General features: G+C 34.3%; 2 protein-coding genes across 6 annotated transcripts; both read right to left on the reverse strand.

Moving 5' to 3' along the window:
- Positions 1-335: 335 nt before the first annotated feature.
- Positions 336-6,532, reverse strand: LOC107418127 (putative disease resistance protein RGA4). Of its 5 annotated transcripts, none has more exons than XM_060814108.1 (4): positions 2,755-6,532; positions 1,592-1,792; positions 792-886; positions 336-655 (listed from the first exon to the last, which is right to left on the reverse strand). In XM_060814108.1, exon 1 carries the CDS (start codon positions 6,336-6,338, stop codon positions 4,398-4,400), a length of 1,941 nt encoding a protein of 646 aa, XP_060670091.1. In that variant the 5' UTR covers positions 6,339-6,532; the 3' UTR covers positions 336-655; positions 792-886; positions 1,592-1,792; positions 2,755-4,397. The 5 variants fall into 5 exon arrangements, with proteins under 5 accessions (XP_060670091.1, XP_060670093.1, XP_060670092.1 ...); XM_060814110.1 differs by having other exon boundaries at positions 792-998; XM_060814109.1 differs by having other exon boundaries at positions 792-1,002.
- LOC132800708 (putative disease resistance protein RGA4) lies at positions 2,876-4,255 on the reverse strand. Its single transcript, XM_060814945.1, has 2 exons — positions 3,978-4,255; positions 2,876-3,554 (listed from the first exon to the last, which is right to left on the reverse strand). Exons 1-2 carry the CDS (start codon positions 4,253-4,255, stop codon positions 2,876-2,878), a joined length of 957 nt encoding a protein of 318 aa, XP_060670928.1.
- Positions 6,533-16,011: the final 9,479 nt, after the last annotated feature.

Here is a 16,011-nt window from a genome sequence, read left to right on the forward strand (position 1 = left end):
ATTGGAGGTGGAGATTCAAATTCTATGTTGGATCAAAAAGTAAGCCACTAGATTGTACCTATGGGCTATGAGCAAGATTGGTTTCTTGGTAATATCATTCTAACCACACCAGAAGTCTTTATGGTATTAACATCCCAACCCCACTACATAAACCCAAATAAGAAAAAAGAAATAAGAATGAAGAAGAAGAAAAAATAAATAAGGCAAAAAAGACTATCTATTTCTGAATGCTTGTACAATTCACATAATGTTTAAAAACATTCCAAGAGAGAATTGTCATCATAATTCCATCATAGCAATAATAGCACCATGTGAAATTCATAACTCAAACAGGATATGCAATTTCAACACTATGTTTATTGATCTATCAGACAAATGGTAGGTCAAGTAACCAAGTTACATTTAATCTCAGAAAGCTCTTACAGCAGTGCTAATTGGATTAGAAAGGTCAAAGGGGCCACAACAGCAATTCTAGAAAGTTAAAAAATACAAATTCAAAGTCAAACTGTGAAATCAGTCTGCAAAATTATACAGCTTTATGATCCTATTTGCTGAACATTTTAGCCACCTTGTGGATGCAACAATGAATGGCTTGCTGTAATTCCATGCCCAGACAATGCAGGTCAATAAATTGTCACCAAAGTCCCCCAGCTATCTACAATAAGATCAATGGACATTCTGTTTAAGTAGACATTGGAAAACATCACCACATATAAGAAAATGAAGAAAACAGAGCTATCTACAATAAGATCAATGGACATTCTGTTTAAGTAGATAGTGGAAAACATTACCACAAATAAGAAAATCAAGAGAACAGCTCGGTGAAGGAAGCAGAGAAGCCCAAGACAGCTACAAGAAATCCTTCTTATGAACTTGCATAACTCATCTAATAACCATGCACAGGAAACAAACATGTTTACTAGTGTGTGGGGTTGAAATGAGCTTTACACAATGACTTGACTTGTATATATAGCTCTCCATATCCACCATGTGTCCAACTGTCTAAGACAAACTATAGAGTTTGGGTAAATTTTGCGAATCTTGACATTTACTTGATCAGCTAAATTAATTTAGGCAAGAAAAGATGGCCTTAACGACTTGGTCAAGGTGACCTGTCAAATTCACTCCTAGGAGAGATCTTATACAACGCACATGGATTGCAGTTTGCCATAGGCACAAAACTAGTACAGGAAACAAAAATGACCCAACAAAGAGATGAAGCAAACTAAGGCATCTATAACTTAAATGTCAGGATGCCATTTTTCCTCTCCCTATATTCTTTTGCAAATGGATTTGTGTGGTAAAACCATTTAAAAGGAAAATTGCACAGATAAATTTTATCGACTCATAGCCAGCACTTTTATACACGATTTGATGGTTTAGCTTAGCAGAGAATAAATTCCTCCTGTTTCATTTGGTTCTCTCAAAATCTTCAAGGTAAAGTAAAGGTTTATAAAGTAAAAAGATTTTACATGCATTCAACTTGTATCATCATGTTGCTAACCGAAAGATGTCCAAATCAAAGTATATTCAAACTTGAAATAATCTTTAATGTAAGAGTAACAAAGTTTTCCAGAATACAAAATGTTACCTTGCCTAGCGTATTTGCTGATAACAGCGTCCTAACCATGATATCAGCCCATCGTCAGAGCTCGATGTGAAGCACTCTATCTCCTATAATTGTTCCACCAGCAGCAAGAAGAATATGGGGCTTTCTTGAGACAGGATTGATTTGTATCATCTCCCTTGTGGCGGTTACAGGTTGTGGGCTTGCCATAAACCAAAACTATCCCTATATATATATATATATATATACATATATATGTAATCGGTCATAACCATACAAAAACCATCCCAACATAGATTCACAGAGGACAGCAATAACCCCTGAAACTCACAATGGGTAATCACTTTAGAATATCAATGAAATTTGGAAAAAAACCACGAAAATAAACTCATTCAAAATTTGCATAAAGCAAAGATCACTCTTCAGAAAAAAAGAATAGTAATAAGAGAAATAAAATTTGGAAGAGATGAAAACAATGAAAGCTTGAGCTCATATTAACTTCGTCTTATCACTTTGACATTCAAATTTCCAGTCCATTTCCCACTGTTTTAGGCTTAAAGCTTGAGCTCTCCTATATTTGCTCTGTTCTTCAATAGCTTCCAAAAATACAAGATTGGAAACTTTTGAATTCCCTATAATGTTGAAAATAATAGTGCACAAGTGAATTAAAGATAATAACTATAGGTAGACACATTATAAATCTATGAAGGATAGCAAAGGATTGAGAGTAGACTTGGACCTTTTCACCTTCTTCATATATATATATATATATATATATGCATATTTATGTATTTATATATTCTACTCTGTCATCATCCGTATCCGATTTCACTGCTTCTATGAAATTCTCAATACAAAAAATTATTGAATCACCAACTCATCAACCCGGTTTGAGATTAGTGTGTATATATATATATATATATACACACATAAATATAAGCAGCAAAGAACAAAACTAAATGAATTAATAAACAAACAAATGATCATTATAAACTAATAATTAATATATCATATATGCATGTGAGACAATCATATGTATAAAATGTGGGTACGCAAATTAAGAAAGTATAAAATATATATATATATATATATATATAGTTAGTTAGTTACTTAACAAAACGTTCTTACACAAATATTTCACAGACCAAATGATTAATTTAAACAATTAAAGAAATTACTAATATTACATTTAGTTTGATCCGCAGACCGCAGTATCCTGCAAATGAGAAAACAAGAAAACTTAAGAAAATTGTAAATTAAAAAGAAGAAGATGATAAATTAGGACCAATATTGGCTGTGATTCTATCATCAATAGATCCGCAAGTCTGGGATATTAAAAATCTTAGGCCAATCCTCGCCCTTTTCCCCTTCACTTCTTGGTTTTAAGGTGTCGCAACCCCCAATCATCAAGGTGTGTAAAGAGGTGAGACTTGTTATTTCTTCAGGCAATGATGCCAATTTGGGGCAATTTTCAAGATCAAGACGTTGAAGAAATGTGAAGCTTTTAATCCACCGTGGAAGTGATTCTAAATTTTCACAAGCAGCAATTCTCAGTGTCTGCAGGCCGGTAAGGTGTTGAAGGCCACTTGGGAGATCCACTAGTTGCGGAAGCCCAACAAAAAACAGTGTTTGTAGCCTTTTGAGAGGTTGCTGCCACATAGTAATTGCATGGGCTTCGTCAGCAGACATGTCGAGCTTCTTGCAGTTTACAATTCTTAAATTCTGAAGTAAGGTGAGATGCTGAATACCCGGATATAGAGACTTCAATTCTTGACAGTTCCCGATTTCCATATCCTTGAGAGAAGTGAGGCTTTTCAGCTCATCTGGGAGAAATTGTAGATCATGAATGCTATGAATAGCCAAAGACATCAATTTGCAGAGTGGAGGGTAGTAGGAGGATGTTGATGACGATGATGATGGTTGAACATTAATGGGTCTTGCACCGCCATCACTGACACTGAGGATTGTCTGTTGGAATGGTTTCCAACTGGTATTTCTCAACTTTACAAGTTCGCTTACACATGGAAAAACTGGCATGCATGTCAAGCTTGGGCAACCCACGATAAATAAATGAGAAAGACAATTGGGGAATATGGGCAGCATATGATCATCATGACTACTACTCGCTGTGGCAGATGAACTATCACTCCTCCGCCACCATCCCTTTAAATTACGCAAGTCATTCAACTCCAGTCTTTCTAGGGAAGGAAAGAATATTAAAGTTGAAGACGACAAGTCATCCTTTGAAACATACTCAAGAGCATGCAAGTGTTCTAGACTCAATTTCTTAAGAGAAGGAAGTTGATGCAGTGGTGGTAGATGTTGGCATTTGTAACACTCCCATACATCCAATGTTACCAGATTTGTAAGCGAGTCAAACCAACTTGGAAACCTGACACCCTAATAATACCAAACACCCAAATCTTTGAGATTTGGATGCGGTTGGAGGCCTTCCAGTTGCATTTCATATCCCTCTGCCACTGCCTCTGTTATTTCTTCCAATTTAACATCTTCAATCCATCTCAACTCTAAGGATTGAAGATGTTGTTTCTCTTTCATATTTGCACCCTTTGGTTGTACGATTGCATCTATTCTCAAGTTTTCAATTGCCAGCCTCCCTCTCAAATTGTTCAGTCTCCTTAATTCATCAAGCCCACCGCCACCCTGATGCTTAGAGGAAAAACTCATGTCCTCACTCAATGTAAATTTTGATAATTTACGAAGGCTACTTAATTCACCTATTCCACGTGGCATGTATTTCAGTCTGTAACACCCATCAATCTCAAGACTTCGGAGGTTGATTAGTTTATTGATGTCTTTGGGCAATACTTTAAGAAAATTGACACCAACTCAGCTTCAGTGTTTGTAAATTATGCAATCTGGTGATACAATCTGGTAGTACCTTAAAACCATTATAAGAAAGATCAAGGTATCTCAAATGCTTCAGCTTACCAATAGATTTAGGCACTTTTCCAATACCACTATATTGCAAATCCAACATGCGTAACAACTTCAAATTTAAAGCAATTGCATCATATGCTGACGCAGCACCAATAATTGTATACCACGGCCGCAATGTATCCACATCAGGCCTAAGAATCGTCCTCATCTTTTTAGCTTGAATCAATGAAGGTAGAATTTCTTGTGCCAAATAAAAATCGTATTCATAAAACAACACATGACGTGTTTTACTGTTAATAGGTTCTGTATTTCCATTTCGCATATAAAACATGGGTGGTGTTATTGACTCTGCAAGGTCATGCATTAAATCATGCATTTTGCATTTTGTCACATTGCCTTTCTCATCTGTTTCAACTTCTTCAAAAAAGGATCTCCAAATTAATTCCTTAAAATACCCATAACCCACCTCTTCCAAACAATCAGTTGGATTTGATATTTTAATAAAATCTTGTGCCATCCAATGCTGTACTAGAATTTCTACATCAATTTCATAATCTTTAGGAAATAAAGAAAAATATACAAAACACTGTTTCAATCTTGATGGAAGATGATCATAACTCAATTTAAGCGTTGGGATAATATCATCTTCTGAGATAATATCATCTTCTGTTTGAAGTATCTTTGAAAACTCTTTTTCCATAAATGAGGACCACTCTGTCTCAGGATTTTTTAAACTCAATAAGCCTGCTATTGTTTTGATTGCAAGAGGATTTCCACCACACTTGTCCACAATACGCTTTCCAATTTCTGAAATATTGGAACTGATATTTGACTCTCGTCCTTGCTCCAAAGCTATTTTCTTAAATAGAGCCCAAGATTTCTCTTTATCCATGGCTTTTAAGTCATATGCTGGCATTGTGCCTGTAATCCTTGCAACAACTTTACTCCGTGTGGTTACTATTACTTTACTTCCTGCCCCACCATTTAATAGTGAACTTTTTAAGCTGTTCCATTTAATATAATTCTCATTCCAAACATCATCTAGTACAAGAAGATATCGCTTTCCATTTATTTTTTGACGAAGAATTTGTTGTAATTGTTCCATCTCCTTCTCTGTATTAGGTTCCACATTTGCAGATTTAATGATCTTTTTAACAAGTGATTTCACATCAAAATTATCAGAGACGCAAACCCAAAATTTAAGATCAAAATGCTTTTGGACTTGTTCATCGTTGAAAACAAGTTGGGCAAATGTGGTTTTTCCTGAACCTCCAATACCAACAATGGGGATGATAGATACGTTCTCCTTGTTTTTGGTATCCAAAAGAAGTTGTAAGATGGCAATCTTATCATCATCCCTACCAATCACTTCTTTCTCAGATACATAAGAGTGAGTATGGTCCCTCAGTCTAGTCGCAACATTAGTCTCTCCTTGACGCTCCTCCAAATTCAGCTGAATTTTCTCATTTCCAAATGCAGTCAGTTTGCTCCTCACATCCTTTATTTTGTGACCCATTTTATGCCTGAAAATAATTTGGTTGGAGGAGGAAAAGAAAGTGCATACCTGCTTGACCATGTTGTTGTGTCCACTCATCAGACTCTTTCGCAGAGCTTCATAAGATAAGTCATCCACCAAGTCATCAGCGTCAAGAACAACTTCTTGAAGCCTCTGAAGCCAAACTTTGACTTGATGGCTATGGCTCTGCTTCTTCTCGGCATCGCGGAGTACAGCTTTGATTGTTGAAAGAGTGTCCTCAAGTTGTTCAAGCTCATCATTCACACCCCATAGTAATCTGATCTCTTCAGCCCCAAGAGAACCCAACATCCCAAGAATCCCTTCTGCAATGCTAGAGAGGATAATTTCTGCCATCTGGAAAGAGAGCTCAAAGTGTTGAAAGCTTTCAAAAGGAGAATTCGAGTCTGTTTTTTTTTTTTTTTTTTTTTGTTCTTTTTTTTTTTATATTTAATTTTTTGGCCAAGACCAGAAAAGATTTATGTTGTGTAGAGAACGAAGCTTTCCCTCGTGCAATTATTTGTATTTGCTTTACTTTGCTTTCTCTAATGGTATAACTTGGAAAAGTGAATTAACCGATTTGAATATCTAAAGGCAAAAGTGATACTCTTACTTGCCTTCTCTACTTACGTTGGTCTATTTGGAAACATGAATTGAATAAAATAACTAAAAAGCAAAAGTTTGATTCCCCAAAACACTAAGAAATAATGGAAGAGTGAATATAGTTGGATGCTTTTGCTTTTGATGCTTATAGACAAAAAACATGTAAATTTTCGTGACCTTTTTCCTGTCGAGCCAAACATTCACGTATTGAATAATAGGATTTCACATCTATCTTAGAAATATAAAAAGCCCAATCATTTTTTTTCCCCCCATTTGATTTAATTTAATTTCTTTATTAGTGGTTTTTAAATGTGTGTCATTGTAAAAATGATAAAAAACAGGACAAATAGAAAATCTGGATCCTTTAATTTGCCATCAAAAGGTTAACGTTTTTATCCCTTCCGCAAAATTTAACATGCAGGAGTATACATGTAAGCTCAATGCTCAGAAGTAATAAAAGAACTGTTTAAACCATAAAGAGCTTGCTCTGGCCTCTCAGCTAAATATGTCTCTGGGCATTAAAGAACCTCCGCATTTGGTCGTTATTGAGTATTGGTTGCACTTAGAACTTTAACTTTCCCGGACAGCATAAAAATAATAATTAAAAAAGATAATTGATGTATAATATATATATATATATATATATGTTTTTTCTAAGACCAGAGAACATTGTGTTGCGTAGAGAACGAAGGTTCCCTCAGTATTTGCTTTGCTTTCTCTAATGGTCTAACGAGGAAAAGTAAATTGATCGAATAAAGTAACTAAAAGCAAAAGTTTGATTCCCAGAAACACCAATGATATTATAGAAGTGAGAATTGTTTCATGATACAAAATTTTTTTAAAAAAAATAATAATAACATGTTCATTTTCCTAGCTTTATTCCAATCCACCAATCATTTATATATTAATAACAGAATTTCACATCTATCTTAGAAATAGTTGTTATATATTTATATATATATTTTATTTTGTTTATTTTATTTACTTTATTAAGGTTATGTTTGATATGGTTTGAGAAAATAGAAGAGATGGAAAAGTGGGGGAAGAAAAAATGTTTAAGTTACTTGACTTGGAGGGAAAAGGAGAATGATGGAAATTGGATAAAAAAATTTCCATCCAAATCAATCTATCCTAAACTGGGAGGATTAGATGAAAGAAAGTTTCTTTTCCTCTATCTTATACTCTATATGCTCAAACATTTTCATTTTTCATAATTTTTTCCTTTACTTATATCTTTTCTTTTTTCCTTTCATTTCCCTCCTTTTTTTTTCTTTTTTTTTTTGGCTGTCACTGGTATGTCTTTTTTAGCTTCATTTTATGTTATATTTTTATATGTACTCATAAAATCTTTTGTTATTTTCATTTTTCAATTTTTTAAACCAATTTTTTCCCTTCATATCAATAATATTTTTTTCATCTTCCTTATTCACTCGTTTTCAATTTTTAATACGTCTTTAAAAATAAACTCAAGTTTTTTTTTTAAAAAAAATCTTTCATATGTAATTCTTTTTTTTTTCCTTAGATTTTTTTATTTTTATACATATTCATTTAACTCTTTTTTTTTTATTCATTTTCTTAATTTTTTTGTCTTCTTTACTCATGCATTTTTTTAGCTAGTATTTTCATTTTTATTTTCTTTTCTTATTTTTCTTAAACTCAAGTCTGTTTTGTTTTCTTTTTATTTTTTTTAATTATATTTTGTATGTATTTTTCTCTTTTTTTTTTTTTTTCCCCTTTCCTTCATAAAATGTTTTATATCCCGGTGACCAGTCGAGCGGGACCGACTAAAATTAACAATTTCTAATTTATAAAAAAATATATATAAATTGAAGGGGTGTTTTATAAAAAACAAAAAAAAAAGTATAAAAAACTAAGAATATCCAATTTATTAAAATAATTGAGTAAAATTAAGAAGATTCAATCTATAAAAATATATATAATAGTTAAAAAAAAATGCTTATGTGAATAAAAAAAATAATGACTAATTGATTTAACAATTAAAGTTTTCTTTTCTTCCATTTTTCCCTTCCATATCAACCGCAAGATAGAAAGTGTTTTTTCATCCTTCTATGTTAAATCGAACAAGTAGATAGATATGAATTCTTAATCCCTTCACTTTTACATCGTCTTTCTTTTCCATCGTTTCTATTTTACATTCTTCCTACCAAATGGAGGATAATGTTTGTAAATGTGTGTCATTGTAGCACTGACTAAAAACTGGACTAACAGAAAATCCGGATTCTTTAATTTATTGTCAAAAGGTTAACCTTTTTATCCCTGACATAGAAAACATTTCCACATGTCAAAATGTAATATGCAGGAAAACAAGTTAGCTCAATGCTGAGAGGTAATAAAACTGAGAGGTAATAAAAGATTTCTTTTAATTATAAATCGCTTGCTTTCTTCTTTGATATTTGTAATGATTATTAATTTATATGATAAATTTTAATTAAAATATATAATTTTATTATTTTTTATTTTAAAAGTGAATTTTTTAGTAGTAATTTTTTAAATTGTTATCTAACATATATATTTTACAGTTAATCACTTATCAATAGTGATAAAATAGTATTTTTCTATATTTTTGGGTGTTAAAAAACCTCTTTATTGTTAAGTATTTGGTTACATTTAGAACTTTGATTTTCCTAGTCAAAAAATTAAAAAAAAATGATATATTGATAGGACTGCTCCTGAGTTTTTTTCGAAACATCTAGGATGGGGAAATTCTATTGAATCGGTATTGAGAGTTTAGTGTGACTTTCCCATAAATTGGTTATAACCCAATAACATAAATAAGAAAAATAAATGCTTTTAATAGGAATTCTGAAAATCAAAATCATATACCCATTAATGATTCAAATTCAAGATCAATAAAAATATAAATAATCATACATATTACATCAACCCACTAGATCATACTAAAAAAAGCAAATAAGCCCAAAAATAAATAAAACAAAATATATAATAATCTCATAAAAAGGCAAAAAAAAAACAATGCATTATGTGAAGATACGATAATAACAAAATATACTAGGATAATGAAAATAAAATGGTGCCCAGATATAATACGCACAATTGTGAGTCAAGGCATGAGGAAAACATTTTAAAAATATAAAACTATAAAACAAATTCATTAAGTAAACAAATATGGCATTGTGAAAATAAATATTATTTTTAAAAAATTTTTTTTTTTTTATATCTCACTTTCGCTTTTCGAAAGTTTTCCCATTTTTTGATACACAATTTTTACAAAATCTTTAATTATCCCTAACATAATAATTTTATAAATCATAAAATAAGAAAATTAAAATCAAATAATATCCTCCTGTTATGGAATCAGAGAATAAAATCTAAACCATGAACAAAGAACACCCAAAATTTATCGAGGTTCGACGAATTGCTAAGTCAGCTCATTGCTCTGGAAAGAGACTCTATTTTCTTATTGAAATTGCTGCTTTTATTTCAAGCAAAAAAAAAAAAAAAAAAAAAAGAAATTGCTGCTTTTACAAGCTTAGTTTCAGAGTTACAATGGTGGAATCATACAGATACCCAAAACCAACCCAATTCCCTTTTTACACCCTCTCTCTTTGTGTTTTCCAATTTGATTCACTCATAACATCACAAAGAACAACAATGAAAAACACAAAAGAAAAGGAAACAACTTTCTGGAATTTATTTCTTTTTTTTTTTTTTTTTTTGTTCTCTGCTTTCTGCATTTTGAAGAAGAAAACCATCTATATATCTGCTAGGTGTAATCTGGCCATTAATGTGAAAATTAGGTGCAGAATAACAGTTTTGCCTTTTATTAATGATGTGGCATTGAAGTGCACCATTTTGTCTACTACCAGCTTTAATTTCATTCTTTTTCTACGCTAGTTCTTGAAAACACAGCAGCAAAAACAACATAATTTGAGGATTAATTATATTATCAAAGATATGAATTTCTACTGCAAAATACATAAATATCATATACACATACACAAGAAGAAGATGATAAAAAAACTTGTTAGTCGATGCAAAAATTTGATTCTTTTGCCTTAAGATAATTTTCGCCCCGCATTGGTGCTCAACGGATTAATAAATGGCGAATGTCTACCAAGATACAACAACTACTTTCTGAGAATAGTAGCACTTTAAATTCCCAGAAACAATGAACAACCTTATGTTTCAGTCTCTCTCTCTCTATTTTATGAATGAATGATGCAAGAACAAAATCAACGAATATTTTTTTCTATTGTTATTTTCAGTCATAGAATATATTAGTTATTATAGGAAAGATTGTATTTATATGAATAAATCCAATGCTTCAGAATATACGAAGCATTAAAAGTTGCTTCGTTTCCAATAACAGACATATTTCCACTATGAAGACGTGTTCTTTCACTAGAACACTGTTTCTTATTATTTTGTTTATTATTTATTTATTTTAAAATAAAACTCTAGTATTTTATGTATTATGGGAACCAAATAAATAAATAATATTTACAATTTATATTCACAAATTCCTACAAATTCTTCACACCTCCACTTTATAATAAAATAATATTTTTATGGACTATGAATTATAATTATCTAGATAAATATATATATATATAAATAACTTTATACTCTTATCGTAATATAATTACAATAACCTTGTGTATCATATTCATTATCATAACTTATCATACAACTACACTAATACCTAGTATATTATCGATTATAAAAGGAGAGGAAAATTATTAATGCGATCCTTGACATTGTAGACTGAGACATCTCATTTTACCTTAAGAATTATATGATCAAGCAGGAATGATCAAATAAGCAAACTTAACCATAACCTATTAAATTCATATTATATAACTATTTAAATAAACTCATAATTATAGTATTAAAATATTCCTACATTTACAACATAAAATATATATATATATATATATATATATACTTGTATAATCATAAACAAAATTTGTTTAAATCAAACCATTCCTTTTTATATTCAGGCCAAATCCCCGCATGTATTGGCTTGCATAATGTGCTTATTTTTATTTCTCTGTTAGGTCTATGGAAGTGGATGCCGAAGAAGATGTCACAGAAGAGGTCCTCAATGGATCTCTGGAACTTGGAACAATGAAAAATGAGTCTCATAGCACGTAGTTTTTTGCAGGTGGTTTGGCTGTTTTAATTGCAGGTTTCCTACTATCTGTTAAAAATTAGGAAGTATTAGAATCATCCATCTTAGGCTTGGATTGCAAAGTTCTCGCTCAATGGATTTAATTTATTTTGATCTCCTCGTTTTTGTTTGTTTAGAAGTCAAATTTTCAGCGGCACATTGTTCTGACGTTTGATGCTGGTAATGTTGTTTTTCAAGTTGTTCTACCATCCCTAAAACCCTCTACGCTTGTTATTCTGTCGATTGATTAACTACGTTGATAGCGCATATGCAATCTCTCTCTCTCTCTTTGAGAGTTATCATTCATTTTAAGTCCGATTTTATTGCAAAAGCCCGAGCGTAATTGAATGTCCCTGGAATTAATGGTCTATATAATTCTAATTACAAAGTAAATTTATTAATTCAAAACGGCGTTCTTGTTGTGGTTCTCTGACCACGTTAGAGAAGAAATATGAGAAGAAAATAAAAAGAATTCTATTAATTGCTTAGAAATAGAATACAAAAATACAAAACTTCTCTCATGGAGGATTCTCACGTGGAACCTCTCTCTTTACTTTCAAATTCTCTCTGGAATTGCTCACTCTTCTCTCAAGTTCTCTCTGGAACTTAAACACTCTCTCTCTCTCGGAGTTTTCTCTCAATATTCCTCACTTGGGATAATATTGAGCTTTGCTCACTTGGCTTGGTTTGCATGCAACGGGAAGGAGCCTATTTATAGGCTTACAAGGCCACAATCTTCAACAGCTTAGCCCACAATTGTTGATCAATTTGGAATTCGGTGCAGCAATGTCCATTTGTCAAAAATGGTGGCTGTGGTTGGTGCGGCTGTGGTTGGTGCGGCTGGACTTCACAATTCTCCCCCTCCAGCCGCATTTAAACTGATGGTCATCTGCCATCTATTCCAGCTATGTCTCTGCATAGCTTCAGCTTCTCTTGAGTAACAACTTTTGTTAGCATATCTGCTGGATTCTCTTTTGTGTGGATCTTCATCAGTTTCAGCAACTGTTGATCTATTACTTCGCGTATCCAATGATAGCAGATGTCAATGTGCTTTGTACGGGAATGATACATTGAGTTTTTGCTCAAATCCATGGCACTTTGGTTATCACAATGTATCTTGTAGTCTTCTTGCTTGATGCCCAATTCTGTGAGAAAACGCTTTAACCACAACATTTCCTTACCCGCTTCCGCTGCGGCAATGTACTCTGCTTCAGTAGTGGATAAAGCAACACACTTCTGCAATCTTGACTGCCATGACATAGCTCCCCCTGCAAAAGTGTAGAGATAACCTGATGTAGACTTTCTATTATCAGGGTCTCCGGCCATATCTGCATCTGTATAGCCTTCTAAGATTGGATCACCTCCCCCGTAGCACAAGCACAGCTTCGATGTACCTTTAAGATACCTGAGAATCCATTTGACTGCTTCCCAGTGTTTCTTTCCAGGATTTGAAAGAAATCTGCTCACAACACCTACTGCATGAGCAATGTCTGGTCTGGTACACACCATTACATACATCAGACTTCCTACCGCTGAAGAATATGGTACTGAAGCCATCTCCTCTATCTCTTCTTTGGATGAGGGGCACATTCTCTTACTCAACTTAAAATGATTTGCAAGTGGAATGCTGACCGGTTTGGCTTTATCCATGTTGAATCTCTTTATCACCCGTTCAACATACTTCTCTTGAGATAGCCATAACCTTCTATTCTTCCTGTCTCGGATTATTTGCATTCCCAAAATTTGTTGAGCTGGTCCTAAGTCTTTCATATCAAAGGACTTAGACAATTCTTTCTTCAGCTGACTTATCTTCATTGCATCTTGTCCAACGATCAACATGTCGTCCACATATAGCAAAAGTGCAATGAAGTTTCCACCTGAAAATTTTTGAATATAAACACACTGGTCTGCTGCAGTCCTTTTATAGCCTTGACTCACCATAAACGAGTCAAACTTCTTATACCATTGTCTTGGTGCTTGCTTGAGGCCATACAAGCTCTTCTTTAGCTTGCATACGAGGTTTTCTTTCCCTGAAACCTCAAATCCTTCTGGCTGCTCCATGTAGATTTCTTCATGTAAATCACTGTGAAGAAATGCTGTCTTCACATCCATCTGTTCAAGTTCTAGGTTTAGACTTGCTACTAAACCAAAAATGACTCGAATTGAAGTCATTTTTACCACTGGTGAAAAAATCTTATCAAAGTCAATTCCTTTCTTCTGAAGAAATCATTTGACCATCAATCGAGCTTTGTGTTTCACCACCTTTCCGCTACCATCTTTCTTGAGCTTGAACACCCATTTATTCTTTAGTGCCTTCTTTCCTGTTGGAAGCTCAACCAACTCATAAGTATGATTTTTCTGCAAGGATTCCATCTCATCTTGCATTGCTTGCAGCCACTTTTCCTTCTCTTGATGAGAAACAGCTTCCTGGAAACTCTCTGGCTCCCCCTCTTCAGTAAGCAGAATATACTCAGATTCTGGAAATCTCTTTGATGGAATTCGGCCTCGCTCAGATCTCCGAACTTGTAAACCATTGGTTTCAGGAGGTGTACCATCATCTGACCGCTGTGATGGCCCTGCAGCTGTTTGAGAGGATTGAGTCTCCCCCTGCTCAATATCCCCTTCTTCCTCCTGGTCTGCTTCTGGTATATCTTCATGCACCTCATTATCCTCTGTGGCTATTTGTGCTGGTGCTGGATTAGGACAAAAATTCTCGGCACTAGAACTACAATTAGGAGACATTCTGGGCTTTTCAATGTCTTCCATTTTCTGGTTTTCATGGAATACTACATCCCTGCTTCTAATAACCTTCTTTGTTTTTGGGTCTCATAACCTGTATCCGAATTCTTCGTCTCCATATCCTATAAAGATGCATGGAGTAGATCTTGCATCGAGCTTCTGTCTGAGCTCCTTGGATACATGTACATTAGCTAAACAACCAAACACTCTTAAATGAGAGTAGGAGGGAATCTTACCCGACCACACTTTCTCCGGAATTTCAAAATTCAACGGTACTGACGGTGATCTGTTGATTAAATAGCAGGCGGCACGAACAGCTTCTCCCTAGAATGGCTTTGGCAGCTTAGCCATACTGATCATACTTCTGACCTTTTCCATAATGGTTCGGTTCATTCTTTCGGCTATTCCATTATGTTGTGGGGTGCGAGGGACCGTCTTTTCATGTCGAATGCCGTGTCTTCTGCAGTAGGCATCGAACTCCTTGGAAGTATACTCGCCTCCATTATCTGAGCGGAGACATTTCAGCTTCTTTCCTGTTTCACGTTCTACCATGGTATGAAACAGTTTGAAGTAATCCAATACCTGGTCCTTTGTCTTCAAGAAATATACCCACACCTTCCGAGAAGCATCATCAATAAAGGTCAGGAAATACTTGTTGCCACCTAATGATTCCACCTCCATGGGACCACAAACATCAGAGTGCACCAGACTAAGCAACTTTGATCTTCTCGATGCAGAGGAACTGAAGGAGACTCTATGTTGCTTACCAAACAAGCAGTGATTACAAGGATCTAGCGCAGCATCCTTGCAAACAGTGATAAGCTTCTTCCTTGCCAAAGTGGACAATCCTTTTTCACTCATGTGACCAAGTCTCTAGTGCCACAGATTTTGAGACGCCTCTCCTTCTGCAATATTAAGGCTATCTGCACATATCTTCACATGAGTCTTGTACAACGTTCCACAAATATGTCCTCGAGCGACAACTATGGCACATTTCGTCATTTTCCATGTGCCTTTGCTGAAGTAGTTGTCATAGCCTTGCTTGTCTAAGGCTGCTCCCGAAAGTAGATTAAGCCGAAGGTCTGGAACATGACGGACATCCTTCAAAGTGATTGTACAACCAGCATTCGTTTTTACCTGAATATCACCAGTTCCCATAATCTTTGCGAAACTGGAATTTCCCATCTTTACCGTACCAAAGTCTCCTGCTTTGTACGTTTTGAAGAAATCTCTGTGTGGAGTGACATGGTAGGATGCTGCAGTATCGACTACCCACTCAACATCTTGGGTTGATATATGAAGGCATGTCTCTTCTTCGGTGGAGCAGAGCGCCACTTCTCCTGTACAAGTGACTAGTGTCTCTCCATCCTTCTTCGGCTGATTACCTTGGAGTCTCTGCTCTCTCAACAACTTTCTGCAGTTCTTCTTCATGTGACCCTCCAGGCCACAATGATAGCACTTATATGATGATTTTCTGCCGTCTGTAGATCTGCCTCTGCTCTTGCTCCTGCCTCTCCCCCTATCACGACCACCTCT

Source organism: Ziziphus jujuba, chromosome 2, assembly GCF_031755915.1.
Source record: "Ziziphus jujuba cultivar Dongzao chromosome 2, ASM3175591v1".
Classification (NCBI taxonomy): Eukaryota; Viridiplantae; Streptophyta; class Magnoliopsida; order Rosales; family Rhamnaceae; genus Ziziphus; species Ziziphus jujuba.